This window comes from Ammospiza caudacuta, chromosome 6 (assembly GCF_027887145.1).
Source record: "Ammospiza caudacuta isolate bAmmCau1 chromosome 6, bAmmCau1.pri, whole genome shotgun sequence".
NCBI lineage: Eukaryota > Metazoa > Chordata > Aves > Passeriformes > Passerellidae > Ammospiza > Ammospiza caudacuta.
In genome coordinates, this window is record NC_080598.1 from 33,217,993 (window position 1) to 33,235,638 (window position 17,646).

At 43.1% G+C, this 17,646-nt stretch overlaps 1 protein-coding gene across 2 annotated transcripts in view; it reads right to left on the minus strand.

The window, feature by feature from the left end:
- Nucleotides 1–8,432: 8,432 nt before the first annotated feature.
- Nucleotides 8,433–17,646, minus strand: part of TMEM229B (transmembrane protein 229B) — a 32,795-nt gene continuing 23,581 nt past the window's right edge. For both annotated transcript variants that reach the window (XM_058806981.1, XM_058806982.1), the window contains exon 3: nucleotides 8,433–12,552. In XM_058806981.1, the coding sequence (XP_058662964.1) occupies nucleotides 12,023–12,526 (504 nt within the window). In that variant the 5' untranslated portion in view covers nucleotides 12,527–12,552 and the 3' untranslated portion in view covers nucleotides 8,433–12,022. The remainder of the gene's footprint in view (nucleotides 12,553–17,646) is intronic.

Sequence of the window (17,646 nt, forward strand, 5' to 3'; positions counted from 1 at the left end):
GTTTCAATCTGCTGTGTATGAAAAGAGACACTGGGAGAGAAAATCCAGAAAGAGCAGAATGTTTTACAGGGTGAGAGAAGGATACTTTTAATTGTACTAGACCTATGCATGGTTTGCTGTGAGGTTTTGTAGCTGTAATTCTGCCATCCTACACCACAGTCTTGTATCTAAACCACAGAGAGAGTGCCCAGCCCCTGCTTCGCCATCTGGGAAGAGTCAGAAGATGAAGAACAATTCTGGAGCCATCCAGAAACCAAGACTTCTGTGTCCATCCCAGCATACCCAAGAAGGGCAGATGTTTGGTTTCTGTTAGATTAAACTTTTGGCTGGAGATTAAGCTTTGCTGTGGGTTAGCTGCTGATCCTTACTGGATAGTTTGCCTTTCTATCTGCCAAAAATGCCTAGAGTAACACACTGGCATTTTTTGTGTTCTCTGTCAACAATTGAAATAAACACATAATATCAAAAACTATGTATTTTAAATGAAAAGAAAAAAATTAGGTTGGTATGGAGAGGAATTCTCAGAGTCTTTCCTCCCCACAGCTAATTCTCTCTGCTTACAAGAGCCTCAATTCCTCCTTCTGCCTGTTCAAAACTTGAAGAAAAAAGAAAATTGCTGACACCAATTCAGCCACAAAAGTGTGGATATTGAGGGAATCCATGAAAAGCAAGCCTTTCTTCTATACTCCAAGGTGGGAAGACTGATGACTTTGTAAAATGAAATTTATTATCTAAATTCCGCCTTAGATATACTTCCTGACATTTATAATTTCTTGCACCATTGACCTCTGTGCATGAGGGTAGGGGGAACATAGTGGGGCAGTTCATGTTTTAAGGCCAGCAGCCCTGCAAAGCCACACTGATGCCCTATACAGCTCTGCAGGTTTTGGAGGGCACTTGCTAAAACCAGTTCCTTTCTCTTTTCCTTTCTCTGCCAATTTCAGTACTTGAGGTAAATCCTGGTTTCCTTGGTTAATGTCCTTTCTTTACTAAAACATGGACATTTGAAGCAGCTTTGTCTGAGGCAGCCTGTCTGAGGCAGGATTTAGTAATAAGTGAGGTCCATGTTCCCTTTGGTTCTTATCCAGTACTAATGATTTCCCCATTCAGTAAGCATAAAACATTCCCTCTTTGATTTGGTAGCATTTTTCACAGAGCCTGCAAGCATGAGACACAGAATAACAAAGAAATTAGTCCAGACTAAGGATACTACCTTTTCCTTTTTTTCAGGAACCAGCTGTAGGCAGGCCCATGTCTGTGCTGGTGCATGCTTTTGTCTTGCAAGCAACTGGGCTGCACAGGCACTCCTTGTTGGGAGTGTCCAGCTCCAGCACCTGCCAGAACCTGCCTAAGTACCACCTGCCTGTGCTGGGCCAGGCTGGTCCCAGAGACCACGGAGAACCCTGGCTATGAGCTTGCACCCTGGAGTGCCTGTATCTGCAATTGAGTTGTACTGACACTTACAGATATTTCAGAACTGGATTTTAGAGGGGCTGGTGTCAAGGTTTGGCTTGCTAAATCTCATGTCAGTTCTTACTCTAGTAGGGCTTCCTCAGTCTTAATCCTTCCATGTACAAAGCAGATAAATTAACAGTCATGCAGGATTGGGAGTAGGAGGAGGGAGCTTCTTTGTAAAACCTCATTAAAACATCTCTGTCTTGTCAGTGTGTACAGTGAGAACCCCATGAGGGCTTTCATTGCATCTTTGGACATAATTGTCTCCCTTGCATGATCTTCTGAGCCGGCCAGCTAATGATTTCCTTGGCCAAGATATCTGCATTTCAAAAACACCATACTGTGACAAAGTGCCCGTTTCTGCCCGCCTTTACAGAAGCAGACAGTTTTCCCACACAGAAATAATCTTTTAACAGTTTAATGAGTAACTGCTGCTCCTCTGCTCAGGCTCAGCCCCAATACTTGGTCTGCAAGGTGGAGCAGCAATGGGGATATTTGATCAATGCTATTGGGAGCAGCATTTCCTGCTGACTCCATATAGAAGGCTTGGCAGAATGCCCTGTGCTTTTCAGATATTTTTTGCTGGTAAAAGAAAAATCCTTCTGCAGGGCTGTAGAGCCAGCCCCCTAAATCCCTTGACCCTGACTGTGTAATCTCCCTGGAGACTCAATGCACATGAAGAAACATAATCTTCTTGAAGCATCTGCTGTCTGTATTGTGTTAAACTATGACCAGGATGCAACTGTCAAATCTCCAGCTCACTCCTTGCAGAATCCTTTACAGGGCAATAAAAAAACCAATCTCTCTCCATTGCTTTAAGAAGGGGTATTTTATCATGGCTGCAACCTGAGAGGTTTCTGTATCCAGCAGACATTTCACATGCTTTGTGTTCCAGGGAGGTAACAGCACACAACAGATGGGAAACGGAGCGGTTTCGTGAGGTCATGGTCACTGCATCACGTGCAAATCCTCTGCCCGCTGGGACCTCGTGGCGCATGAGCTGTGCTGGGGAAGCCGGGAAGCTTTCCTGCTTGCCCAGTGACAATTGGCAAGGAGACCTGGGAAGACAGTCCTGGCAAATGGATCAGTCTGACAGATCAGCTTTCCTGCTGGGCCTGAAAGGGAAGGAGAAATGTTTCTTTTCATAGAAGACACAGAGAAAAGGAGTGTCTCCTGTTTTTTAGATTTCTTTATATATTTTTCTGAGCCAGTTGAGGACTTGGTCTCTGCTCTGAAGACATAGGTGTAGGGAGCAGAAAAAGAGTGCTTTAAATATAGAACTAACAAGGAAAGAACAATCAATATGGCCTGCCAATGATCTGCTCTTGTTTCAGTTTGCTGTATTTTTTTTCAACACTGGAAACTCATCTCCTTGACATCTGCCCTGCCCTTGCTCTCAGTCTCAGTCTTCCCTTCCCCCACTTCTCCCTTTAATGCTGGTGTCCTCATTTCCCCTTTTGTACATATGACCCTTTCACTATGCGGGGATTAGTATCTCACTCATAAATATGTGAAATAGATACACAGCTGATTTAATTTGCTGGGTTTTCCACGGCTAGCGAGACAGACTGGCATGAGGAGAAGGGTATTTTCTAGCAGGTCAGCTGAAGAAAACATCTTGGGTGCAGGATGACTGATGTGAAACACCAGCACCAGTCCAGGAGGGAGACCTCAGGGTGCAGGGAGAAGGTAGTAAAACATAAAGGCTAGGCAAATATGGAAGAGCAGAAGACAAAATCAAAGATGTCTCTGCTTCTCCCATTTGTTATGTATCTTCCAGGGAGAAAAGTGGGAGACGTGAGAAGAAAAATGGGGCCAGAAATCCACCCTGATTGCAGTGGTTAGAGTTGTTGGTAACTCATTCAGGAAGAGATGCCAGAGGAGCCAAGAATAATGCTGGTCTAGTGAGACGGCAAGCTAGGAGGGAGGCAGAGGTCTGGGACATGGGGAATAGATGGCAGTAAAAGCTGTGTAACTGGATGGGGGTGCCCAGACTGGGGACACAGCTAATCTGAACAGGGATTCCTGATCTGAACAGCGATTCCTGAGGAGGGGGAGAGTGGCTGTGAGGAGGTGACAACAAAGAGCTGGAGATAACAATGATGTGAAGCCCCAGCCAAGAAAAAATTGTCAAGTGGCAAGGATTAAGTCACCAGATACAAAACAGAAAATAGAGATGAACACTATAGCCCTAACAGGCAATAAGACCTTGCCAGGAGGCAGCTAGTGAGGCAGAGAGGAAGGACAGGATGGGCAATGGAAGATAAAGCAGAGAAATAAGGTTTAATGAACCATGACAGCAGTCAAGGCCAGGCTTGCTGCTGGCTTTGCCAGCAGCCGTAAGGTTGCAGGCAGCCTTGCTGTAACACCACAAGCTTCATGCTGGGTGCATGTTCAGAGGTCAGTGGCCAGGACAACTGCAGCCTGTGCTGTTGTTTGGAGATGTTTGTGCTACTTTCAGCAGTCATGTAGCACAAAGCCCTACCATAAGCAAACTGCTGGGGGCCATGCTGCCCTTACTGCAAGATCAAAGGACAGCTGTGCTTTGTCATCACACTTGTCAACCAAAGTATCATTATCATTACCATGCTAACTCCAATCTGGCCCTGCTGAAGAGCCAGTTCACCATCATTAAAAAGCTGTTTTGCTAGAGAATGCCAGCATCTGGCTAAGGTGGACACCCATGTGTCACCTGAAGAGGAGTTGCACTGAGGCTTCTAGTGTGCCACAAGCCATGCTCCACTCTGATGTTGCTGGCATGCTCAAATCTTTATCAGGGATTTGCCTTCCTGAATGGAAATCCACTTTCCTGGATGGAAAGGGTCAACAGAGGTACCTCTTGGACATTTTGGTTAAGCCCTTTCATTGGTGGAACAGAGCTGGGATGTTTACTCTTATCCTTGAAAATTTCAAGGAACTTTTTTTAATGCTCACTCTCTCTGATAACTTAGCACTTACAGATCCAGTTAGGGACATTCTTACATCAATGTGACAACAAAGGCACAAGGCCTGGCCTGGACAATTTGCAATGTGACTGAGATTGGAGACAGCAGACAGACCCAGTAGCCAAAAGATGGAGCCGCAGAAGAACAGGATGTCTAGGATCAACATTGCAACTGGGTGGGAGTACTTTTGGTTGATGCCTTAGCTGAGAAACAGAAGTGGATGGGATGGGTTTGACTCAGCAGGATCCACAGTGCTCTCCTGAGCAATAGTAGAGTGGATACAGACTGGAAGCCAAACCCTAGCAAAGGAACGAGAAGGTCCCCAAGTGATAACTTTTTATAAAGATGATAGTATGGTATATAAAGAGGATAGTATGGTATGTTTGCCTTAATCTGATTGAAACACCATATGTTAAACATGTTTGAAAAACCTAGGCCTAACTTCCCTCTCTGAGCTCACTGCTCATCAATTAGGTCTTTCATCCACTGATACATGTAACTGAGGCCATACCAAAGCACACAGACATGCAGCTTGCAAGGTTAAGAACATCCAACTTAGATCTTAACCTTCTTCATATGTATGTGGGCTTTATTTTGGATATTCTCTGGATTTCATCTGCTCAAGAAAGTGGCAGTGAGGGGGCAGCAAAATGGGGGATGGCTCTTCTTTGCTGGTAGAAGCTACAATGCATGTATGCCATCAGCTATGTTTGTGCATCTAAACACACTCACTATATGTACACACATCCATATGAAGGATGAGGTGAAATTATTAATTAGTCTATTCAGTGAAACTCAAAGACATTGACCAGAGAAGCTTTTTGCTGAATTTAGCCATGAAAACCTATTGTGTACCATTGTGAGGAAGGTAGAGCAAACACACCGAACAGTAATTTCATACTTCCTGCTGTACTTGTGCCTGAAGGCAAGTGTGTAAAATGTTTTCTGCTTTTCAAAGCACTGACAACTGCAGCTGTTAGGGGCTTCAATGGAAGGTACAGCTCATGAGCAAATATTTAACACAGCATTTTTGTTCAACTGCCAAAGGTGGGGTTCAGACTTGGGGTAGGGGAGCTTGGGTATCTCTCACTGCAGCATGGGTTTACAGTGGAGATAAAGCATGGAAAAGGACGGGATACCCCAGAGGAGCTGCTGGACAAAGAGAAGCAGTAGAAAGAGCTGTGGTATCAGATGAGTGGTCTGACAACAAAAACAGCATCACAGATAAGCTCTGCAGTAACTGCAACATGAGCTGATAGAGCAGATGGTCACCTCAGTTTAGCCTTTAACATAGCTTGTTGCCCCTAGCAATATTTACCCAAAAGTACTCTACTGATGGAGATGGGATTATGGAGCAGACAGAGGGAATCAGTCCTATTTTATACAAGACACTGGGCTGCCTATCAGCTCTGACAGTCCCTTCATGTGCTGGCTTTCAATTGGGCAGACAGGGCAATGTCAGGATATGCACAACCACTTCTGGGAAAGTTTCACATAGAAACCAGGTAGCACTTCCCCAGTTTCCCAACTTTGTCAGAATACTATTACCTCACTCCACAAATCTGGAAACTTGATTAAGAGGTAGTGTTAAACTCCCTTTTCTCTCCCTGAAATGACCTTTTGGGAACTGTCAGGACAGTTTTCATCAGCTCTTGATCAGTGCTATTTGGGGTTAATTCTGAACCATTTCAGTAATTATTCAGGAGCAAGAATTATTTCATTAGTTTGTGAAAAGCACTTCAAAGATCCTTCAGTGAAATGTGAAAATACTTTTATTCTCATTCTCAAAATACTAAGGTAAAGAACCGCACTGAAATACCAATATAGAAATGTTGCAAAGGTGATTAACTACAGTGGAAAGCAACATTCTTCACTGGAAAGTGTCCCATATTTGAAAGGCCAGACATCTTTAAGCATATGCATATCTCACCTATTTAATGAATATTGTCTCAACTGCATGTTTATGTATTTTTATTAAAGAGAAGGTATTTTTGTTAAAGGTATTTTTATTTATGTTAATAGGTATTTTTATTAAAGAGAAAATTGCTTGTACTTCCTCCTCTTTCTTCTGCATTATAGCATTAAAGCAGGATCACATGCCAAACAACAGTATAAACAATCAGCATCACCAGATACTTAAGGGTCTTTAGCTCCTAAATTGACTAAAGCATGAATACAAACTGACGTCAAACATTTGGGATTACCATTTTAAAATTGCTGTTTTCTGAGGAACTAATGAAGGCCATTCATATCAGAAAATTCAGTGCTTACAGTAGGAGGAGTGAGCTGCCCAGACTCCAGAGTAAGGAGTCAAAGAAATGGTCTGCATCTCTTAGAATAAAAACTACCAATTTGCTTTAGACCTATGAGAATTGCCAGATACAGAGAATATAAAGAGATTCTTTCAACCTAACTGTTGAAGATTTGGGAGTGTCACCATCAGTCCTTGCTCTGCCCACCATTATCAGCAGTGTTTTTATCATCCCCAGCTACTCATCACAGTCCTTGTACGATGGAAGCCCATCCTGGCTGCGGACTGGAGCTGCACAGCACACCCCATGCAATGCAGAGTGCAGTTGTGTGATGATACTGACCTGCTCCAGAGCCGTAAAAAGTCACCTTCCACATTTGGTCTTCAGGGTCTTAATTAAACAGCTGAAATCTTAAACAAGTAAGAGCACAAATAAGATAAGCAGCAGTGATGAAGCTTATATAGGATCTCTTTCTCACTCTTAAGCATGGAATTAAGAGTACATTTTATAAGACAAAATGAATTCCTGAGTAGGTGTTGCTACTATTTCAGGTCCTGAAGTGGTATAGCCAAATGGCAGCACACTGTGAGTGTGTCTACTCTGCTTCTCAACATGATTAACTCAGCAGGATGGAGAACAGCACTATATGGCTCTTAAGACCTATATTGGCTTAATAAGCATTAGCTTGCACATCCCAAGGTGACATATTTTTCCACAAAGTTGTAAGCTGGGAATCACCTAGAGAGAAAGAGGACTGGAGATTTTGAACACTCCTTCTAGTTCAGAGTAAGTCAAGCAATCATATACTTTGGGGCAAGCAAACATTTGTGTTTGCACAAGTAGGGAAGATTGCAGTGGGAAAGCACAACTTTATATTTGAAGATGTGGTGCCTTTGAACACAAACTAACCAGTGCATCCCCACCCAGCACCTTTTCCTTCCACATCTGTGCTGGTTGCCCAGGGGCCAAAAGTAGAGCAGGTTCTGGGGGCACTGCCTGATCTGTAACTTACCCTCTTGTTCACAAAGGTTTGACCCGTGGTCAAACCCTTGATGGAGCAAAGCCTTGCCATCCTGAAAGATAAGATACTACATACACATGGTACAAATTCACTATGAGGTCTATGGAAGCCTTGCTTATGTTGAGCCTGAAGTTCAGAGCCCCACAGCTCTTACAATCAAAGTTGCTGTTCCAAATCGGAGACAGACCTGTGTTAGCATAAAACCTTGAGTGGTACCAAGGCCCCTGAGCAGCTGCAGAGCTTGCTCCATTCTCTGGGACAGAAGGTGGAAGGGACACCTTCCTCAGCAGCTCAGGACACTCCAGGAGGAGTAAGAGAAGACAGGTTCAAAGGGAGGCCATTTTCCAAACAAGGACAATGCTCATCTGTTCTCACCAGCTCTGTGACCCAAAGTGGTCTTTAGGTGCCAAAGCAGCTGGGTAAGGTGACACACATTACTAAGAGCTCCTGGTTTGGTAAGAGGCTACATAAGAAGAAAAATTTCCTTCTACAACAGGGCATGGACAGAGGGATTTGGTAGTTGCCAGTGTGCAGGAAGGAAGGGGAAAAGAGTATTCTCCCCCTCAGGTGGTTCAGCTGCACTTTGCAGGCAGAAGTGGAGGAAAAGAGGTCAGGTCTGCAAGCCTCCCCTTGAATACAGGGCAGATTGCATGTATTCAGGGCCTCAGATAAATTAAAATAGAAAAACATTTGGTTTCAGTTCACATCTTGGTTGTGGTTCATGTTTTATTTACAGAAAGGGCAGAAGTTTCCATGAGTGAAGAAATCCCCTTTCTTTCTCTGCAGGTTTTAGAAAACCAGTCAGCAGCAGAGCTATGCTAAACTCAGGACTTCAGTCACCTGCTTCCTAATTCTCAAAGCAGCTAAAGCCTTGCAGTCTTTTTTTACCTTTTATAGTCACAAGACTACTCGAGCAAAATCTTGATTGGATTATTCTGCTTTAATTACAAAACGCACTCCGACCAAAGGCACAATAGTACCTGGTACATATGTACACATTTCTCTCAATTATAACACAAAATACCAAAATGCCATCTGGTCCTGCTGTAGATCAAACATTCCCCTCTGGCAAGATCTTTGGAGTATGAACAGATATCACAGTAATGCTTGAACTGCCTCTTGTGTGATGGACACCAGACTCTGTGTTTATTTATCACACATTTTGAGATCCTTTAGGGTGGACTGTACATGAGACAAGTAAGAGAGAGATGCAAAACTGGAACATCGGGGAGTCCATATCCCACCACCCCCTGGAAAAGAAAGGCAGAGATCAGGGTCACTTTCTCTTTGCTGCAGTTAGGACAAGGTAGATAAATCACAAGGTTTTTTTTATTGCTGGTGAACTCAAAACAGGCAACTTTAATCTACTGAGGAAGATACACATACAAACAAATGTTAGGCCTTGTGCGTTTTTTCTTCTTCTTAATGTAAATGTCTCTTCAACTTCAGTCCAGCTCCCAAGCTCTCACTGAGCTGCCACTGAGATCCTGGTAACGTGCTCTGGGCAGTTCTGCAAGATGTTATAAGAAGCATCACATGTATTAAAAAGGGAGATTTTCCAGAAAAGACAAAGCTTTGACAGCAGCCACGTTGCTCAGAAAGGAGAAGTCTGGCTATTCCTGCTGCATTAGGTATGTGGTATTATACATAATTAAATTATTTAAGAATTTGCCAGGTCCTTTTCTGTTTCTGGTGTGCAAGCTGCAAGTAAAGTGCACTTCTGGGTATAAATAACCACTCTATGAAGATGCAGTAGCTGGGTGGTACACGTCAGACACCAGTGGAAAGCTGTTTCAATGACACAGGCAGTAAGAACAATGCCCTAAGGTACTAGATGCTGCTGGGAAACCCATATTTTGAGCAGTTAAATATTACATCACTCAGCAAAATACAAATAAAATGTCATTTATACGGGACCTTCTTAAGTACAGACAATAACAGACACAACTGCTATTGCACACCAGGATAGCTCTGCAGACAGCCAGTCCTCCACACCATACTGCCAACTCTTTTTAACCTCTCCAAAGAGTTTTGTAACAGCTAAGGAGAAAGCAGGGATCCTAAGGATCTTTCTATAAAGCTGAGGGTTTGACATGATGTGGGGGTGGTGTAGGAGGCAGCACAACACCACATTTAAGCTATGCTGTGAGAGGACAACCCAGCTTTAGACACTGCATTTGGTGATCATGACATAACCAGGGCCAAAATGGTGTGATCCCAACTCTCATCTGCATCTTGTTATTCTTGTTCTGCTCCAGTAGAGCTCATCTACATTATCCCCCACACAAAACTCCTTTTTTTCCCTCCATGTACAGTTTCAGGTGACTATTTTGTCCAGGTCTGTACTCCCAAGACCAACAAGGCAGATAAACTACATACTGTTCCTCTGATTTCATAACACTGGCATCACAGCATCAAAAGAACTATCTGTTCAGTGTTTGTTCTCTTTTAATTTAATGAACTGTAAAAAGGGAACTCTAAATACCCACCTAAGTATTCTCAGTGATTTGGGATACGTTGCATATCCAGGGCATATTCGATTAACTCCTTGCCATCACAGTTTTCATGTGTCCATTGCCAGCAATGAATGCCATATGAAAAGGGGAAGGGAAGGAATAAAATAATTGCTCTCTGTGTAATAACAAAGAAGGATTGACACTGCCCTGTAACAGCAGAACCAAGAAACAATTCTACTCACAGGGCCAGCAGTGCTTTTCCTCTCAGGAATGGCTGCACCAGGGCAAGAACAGGTTCATAGCTGAGCACCCTCTACCAGAAACAAGGGACATACATTGAAATGGCCCAACTATTTCCAAGAGTGGAATCCTACAACAGATTTGCATTTCAAGACAAATTATCCCTGGTACAGCTCTGCTGACTGTGGTGGAAGAACAAAGAAAAATTAATCTGGCCTTACTTATGGGACAACTCTGGCAAACCTTCCCCATAAATCAGTTCAGGAGTGAGACATCTGACAGCTGGAAGCTCTCTGTTTCTTGCTAACTTCAAAGGCCAAGACTTGACAGAGGGAATTCCAAACTTGTGGCTGCCACTATCAAACACCTTTCCTGCACCATAGGTGTCCTTGTTCTCTGTAAGTGCTCCCAACAGGTTAAATTTCAAACTGTCCCTGGTGCGGGTAGGTCTACAGTGAAGCCACAGCAGTCCCTCCTACTCCACCTCTATACTGCTGCTCTCACACCCTAACTCAAAGCCTCATTCAGGCAGAGCATGAAGAAGTGCAGGCTTTTCAGAGACAGGTGTTTTGTTTTTTGTTGGTTTTGTTGTTGTTTGCCAGTGCTGAAGGAACATGGCAGTCAGTGTCAGAGGACCAAATCCTGGGTTAGCCACATGGAAGTTTTGACCTTCAAATACATTGAGCTGCAGCCAGACTAAGTCATCGACATCACCAGAAACAGAGGAATCCCTGGAAAGGAAGGCTGAAAAGTCTTGTGGGCTATATAGTCTCTATAAGGTTTGCATGGCTGAGATGGGAGCTGGAATCTGCAGCAAGATCTGCTTTGGGGGGACAAAAGAGATGGGAAGACTTGCATTATTTCTTGAGCCTTTTGCCAAGATTCAGATAGCACAGATTATGGTAAAATTCACTTGGCAAAAAAGGCATTTTTTTAGGAAAAAAAAAGGAAGAAAAAAAAAGAAGGAAGAAAAAAAAAAGATAATATTTCTATTGAGTATCAGAAGCATCAGGACTGAGATTTCAAAAAGTACAATATCCATATAAGTTCAGCAAGATGTCCAGCACCAGATTATTTCATGGTGCAACAAAGAACCTGGGGAGAGGCCAGTGGGACCTGGTGAGTGGAACACCATCTACCTCCCCAGCAGACTGCCAATCTTAGGTACTTCTCAACAGCAGATGGATTTTGCTTGTTCCTGCAGCATCTCAGGTCCCATGGGAGGTATTGGTTGCAAGCAAGCACCTGAATATTGCCTAATGGAGTAAGCCAATCACTAACTCAGCTGGCGTGTCCATGCCCATCCACTGATTAGGTGGGGTTTTTTAGGATGCATTTCCACCGTAGCATTTCTTTTTTCTTCTTTCTCCACTTTAAAGTGTAAGCAAAAGGACTGCTTTCATCAGTAATAAGTTAAAATCAGAAACAACCTAACTAACAAGTAACTGATATTGGTCCTTGGAGCCCAAAGAGTAAAATCCATAGAAAATCTATTGGTTCTAATTTTTCTGGTATATCCCATGCATACCCCCATTAGAAAAATGGGGTTATGAATCTTATACAGCAAGGAGCAGTACCTCAGAGCCAGAGCTGGCTGTCAGTGGTAGAGATCTGGGCTCTTTCAGATTGCTAAGAATGGCTCTAAGCGGCTGCTCAATCTGTCTTCACGTGGCCATTGGCCAAGGCAACAGGCGTGGTGGGGGCCCCAGGCTCGGCAGTCTCATCAAATCGTAAGCGCAGGGTGTTTCTGATCACCAGCTGCTCCATGATGAAAGAAGCACAAAACCATGGGATGGCATACTCCAGGGTGATCAGGCCCATGAAGTCAAAATCAAACTGGGAATAGTCCCATGGGCAGGCATTGAACTGGCGTAGGATGAGGCCAGTGGTGAACTCCCAGAGGTATGTCCACAGTGTGTAAATGAAGCAGCGCACTAAAATGTTACACTTGTCTTTGAGATACAGATACATCTTCTCCACAATGAGGATGGAGGTGCCGTAGATGAAGAGTGCCCAGACACTGGTAACACCAGGGAACTTCCAGTTGAAGTTGACCACAAATTCCCAGGCAGCTGTGAACATCACCTCACAGAAATAGCCGTGGATGGCATAGAGGTACCATCGGGAGAAAGCGGTCAGAGGTTCTGCCGCAGCCATTCTTCTGCACTCACCCCAGCAGCACTCTGAAAGGAAGAGGGAGAGAGAGGGAGAGAGGAGTCAACAAGGATGTCACAAGTCCTTGTCCCCCAGATGGCAGCACACAAACTTGTAACAATAGATAAATCTGAGAAAGAAGTGACTCTCATTTTCACCACAGCAGATTTTAAGTCCTGGGGAAAAGTGGCACCTTAAAGGGCTCCATGACTCAGGATGGGCCTGAACAATATATACTGCTCTGCCCAAAAAATGGGACACCGCTGGTATTACATTGGTGATAAGGAGGGAGTTGATAAGTACAAGGGCTTTGCCAGGAGCATGGTTGCCAAAGAATTTACTGGTTGCAGGTCAGCAGAAAAATATAGTCATCTCACAAGGAGTACACACCACCTGTTTATTCTTTTCAAGAAACAACACTATACCTTACTTTTCTGATTCTACTGTGGAATAGTATTCTAAAACTGGGCCTTTCCAGCTGTTGTCTTCAGTCTCGATACTGAAAATGTTTGCTGTAGTCTAAAACTGATCTTTGATGGGAGCTACAGCAAGGGAACTGGAGGAGAAAATTCAAAGATTTTACACTTAAAGACACCATACCTTACACTCATTATCCAGCTGAACTTTTATTCTGCCTGTTGAAGAACTCATCCATATTATGGCTAGCATTTGTAAAATAATTTTCTTATGGTGTCAGACTTCTTGATACCAAGTCAAAAAGTACAAAAGATCCACTGAAATCCATTCAGATTTGGTTCAGGACAGCAAAGCACAAAGGAGGAGAATAAAAAGGAACAGCTGAGCCTAGAGAGGGGTAGTTACTCATGATCAATAGGAAATGAGAACAAACTCTAATTGTCTATAAAGAAAGAAATTGGTGAAGTTTTTGAAAAGGCATAATTTTCTTATCACCGAGTTGTTTCATCACAATCTGCACATATTCACAAATCTGCCATGCTACAGTCAATTACATGAGGTGATTATAAGCATAATTTTACTGAAGCCTTGCAGATTTAAACCACAGGATGAATTTGACCTTTTTCCTTCTTAGAAACTTACTCTTTCAAGTTGAGTTTCTCTGCACTCTTTACCAAGCACTGTTTAACTTGCTCTGCACTTGTTAGTTCTGTGGCACAAAGCGCTAGGGAAAGGACCACACTAGCTTTATGTACAGTCACTCCATGCCATCTGGAAAGAGGCTGTTCCTGCTCTGCCCTGTAAACACAGTGCCTCTCTGAACAAAGCATTAGCAAGCAACTGACATTCTGATAGGAGATAAGAGAAACTTCTATAAGGAAAAACAGAACTATAATAACAAACATGAAGAAGATATGGAGAGGGGAATATTGAAAGTGAAAAGGACAGAGCTGTATCCATGATCTGTTCACACCTCTCTTGACCAGACACACAAACAACCAAAGCTTTGACAGTTCACAGAATCACAGAATCACAGAAGTTCAAGACTGGAAGAGACCTATAAGATCATCAAGTCCAGTCGATGTTCTAACTGTTCAACTAGATCATGGCAGCAAGTGCCACATCCAGTCTTTTTTTGAATTCTTCAAGGGATGATGACTCCACCACCTCACTGGGTAAATGATTCCAGTATCTGACCACTCTTACTGTGAAATAATTGCTTCTTAATTCTAACTTACATCTCGCTTGACGCAACTTGAGACTGTGTCCTCTTGTTCTGTCTGTTGTTGCCCGGAGAAAGAGACCGACCCCCAGCTCACCACAGCCACCCTTCAGGAAGTTGTAGAGAGCGATGAGGTCACCCCTTAGTCTCCTTTTCTCCAGGCTGAACAACCCCAGCTCCCTCAGTCGCTCTTCGTATGGCTTGTGCTCCAAGCCCCTTATTAGTCTCGTTGCCCTCCTCTGGACACGCTCATATGATTTGGGTGCTTGAACAAAAACTCATTTTCTAATGGCAGAATCCATTTTACACAGGACACTGAGCCATCATTACATGCTACAGAGAAAGGTGAACAGCACATAGTGAGCTTGTAGGTGAAAGAATAAAGAATTACTATAGATTGCCTCATGTCTCTTAACAATTCAATCCCAAGAAACCCTGCAAGACAGCAGAGGAGGTGGCATATGAGAAATATGCAGGAGGTGTATATCCACACAATCCATAAGAAACTGATAAATAAGGGCAGTGCAAACCAAGGAGAGTTTGTCAATGTAATGTTACTTGGTTAGCTTGCCAACACAGTTGATAAGCTTAGGACTCTGAATCATCATATCATTACTCCATTCTGACATAATTTCAAGAACAAGTCAAAAATCAGAGGTACAGAAGTCAGGGAAAGCAGTAAGAAGGTGTCATGATTTAAACCCAGCTAGCAACTAAGTATCAGACAGCCACTTGCTCACTGCTCTCCAGTGGGATGGGAAGAAGAACCGGGAGGGGGAGTAAAACTCATGAGTTAAGGTGAGTTTAATAATTGAAACAAAGTAAAATGTAATAATAATGTAATTAGCTCAGTAATTAGCTCAGGTTAGAGCATGATGCTAATAATGCCAGGGTTCTGGGTTGGATCCCTGTATGGGCCATTCACTTAAGAGCTGGATCCTTGTGGGTCCCTTCCACCTCAGAATATTCTGTCACGTTTCTGTAATATGCAATGTCATTATCCAGAGAAGAATACTGTTGTAAAGATTTTACTAAGTTGCCAAGGGATTGTTGCTCTCTCTTCTGAGCCTAACCTCCTTCTTACAATATGCTTGCAAGAGTCCTCATAGACTTCCTGCTGATTAGGAGCAAGGAAGACAGGGCAGATGCCAATCTGTGGTAGCCCAAACATAACTGGTTCCACTGTCCTAGGCACTAAGCAAATCCACAAATCACAGCTCCTCCTGTAAAATATTTCATCCAAAATATAACAAAAAGGACATAGTAAGACATAAAGGGAATGGAGGATACATTTAGGGGGCTATCACAAGCCACAGCACATCACTGCACAAGCTGGGGACTGCACAATTTAATGGTTACAACTCACTTGAGCATTAACAGAACAATTAAAACTGCAGCTTTTCCTAAGCATTTTATTTCCCAGCCACACCAAATTATTTGGTGCTGGTAAGCAATATTGCACAAGAAGGTCTCAAGAGGGACATAAAGGAGAAAAGTGTTGTTTTATTGGGCAGCAATTCATGATAAAAGAATCAAGCTGAAGAGCATGAGATTAGTGGGAGAAGCATTCAAACAGAAGGCCAAGACTGGATTCAGTAAGAAATGCAGATTTGTGAAAAGCCTTAAGTAGATAATTGAACTTGGTGATGCAAAACTTTTAATGGAGTGACAGTAATACTGACCAAAAGGCTCTGAGCATATGGGAGCTATTCAGTCACCTCAGGAAAACAAATGACATTCATCACTGAGGCACTTATAATGGGATGGGCAACAGCTTCCTGAAAATCAGCAACACAGCTGCCAGCTATGCAATTGTCTCATCAGAGAGCAAACAATGCATGGAGACTGCTCATGGATGACCATGCTTGCATTGAGGCTGCTTGCACTGTGCTGTTTGGGGGAAAATAGGGAGCTTCTACATTCAAAGTTTTGAAAATGCTTTCCATCAGCAGCAAATTATATTTCAAATAGTTAAAACAGAAATAGTTCCTCTAATACAAAGTTATTAGGAAGCCTGAGCTAGGCCAGTGCAAAATCTTTCCTTCTTTCTCTAGCAGGACTTTCTTTTCCAGCTTGCTGAGAAAAAAAAAAAAAAAAAAAAAAAAAAAAAAAAAAAAAAAAAAAAAAAAAAAAAAAAAAAAGAAGGAAAGTCTGTGGAAACCACACATGGACCTCCAAGGAAAACTCAGTCCTTTCCCTGACTGCCCTGCATGTGCATAACTCTGCTGGCAATGCAGGGGCCAACTAAGAAGCCACTCCACCTACAGGAAACAAGCACAGACCTAGCAAGAAAAAGTATATAAAGGACTGGGTTTCTCTATAGAAATCTGGTTGCAGCAAGAAGCTCAGCGAGGACACAAAGCTGAGAGGAGTAGTGCTCCTCTCTAGTGCTGCACAGCCCTTCAGAAGGATCTTGACAGGTTGGAGAGAGGAACTGCCTGAAATTCAAGACAAATGCAGGGTCCTGCACCTGGGGAAGAGTAACTCCATGTAAGGACAAGAGAAAATGGGCAGAAACAGAGGCTTGAAGTTCCACCTGAATATGAGGAAGAATTTCTCTACTCTGGGAGTGATCAAGCATTGGACAGATTGCCCAGAAAGGTTGTGCAATCTCCCTCACTGGAGATATTCTGGATATGGATAAGAACTGTCTGGATGCAATGCTGTGCCATGTGCTCTAGGATGACCCTGCTTGAGCAGGGAGGTTGGACCAGATGACCTACTATGGTCCCTCCCAACCTGTCCCAACATTCTGTGATCAGGGCATGACTTTAACTTATGGCTGCAAGAAAGCACCAAGATTACACTTTAATATTTTATAATTTCAGCTCTGAAATGGATATTAATAATCACCTGGGTTGAGGTAAGATATGGATAAAACTGATGCACCAGGCCAAGTAAGGAGAAAGGACTTACAGACTGCCCCACTTCGTGTGAGGAGCACTCAAGAGGAGCACTTCCATATTCACATTCAGCTTTGCAGGTGATGCAGCCTTGGCAGGCAAGAGCGAAGGGATCAGAAGATGGACTGATGGTAGACCAAGGAATAATAGTAGATTTGTCTCACACAAGCACTGCAGGGGAGACCTCAGTGGATGTCGTATTCATGCCTGATTAGGTTCTTGAGCACTGCCTGGCTCATTTTTTTTCAAAGCTCTCCTTTGCAGTGGCTTCCTGCCCATTTCCCTGCTACCAAGCCAAACTGTGCTTTAAAAAAGGTCTCTTACAGATTGTCTTTATTCCTTTTAATCCAGCCGAATTATTTAGATGCTCTGGTTGAGTGTAATGAGACCTCCTCAAGAAACTCTGAATTAACTCTGAAGTGCTAATAAAAGAAAAACACAAACAAAAACCTCCATGAGACAATTCCCCTAATGAATTCTAAGTCTATGAATTCTGTCAGCTAATTGATCCACTGCAGGTAAACTTGAAACTACTGCAGCATGTTTCATACTCATAATGCCTAGTTACTTCAGCAAGTTAA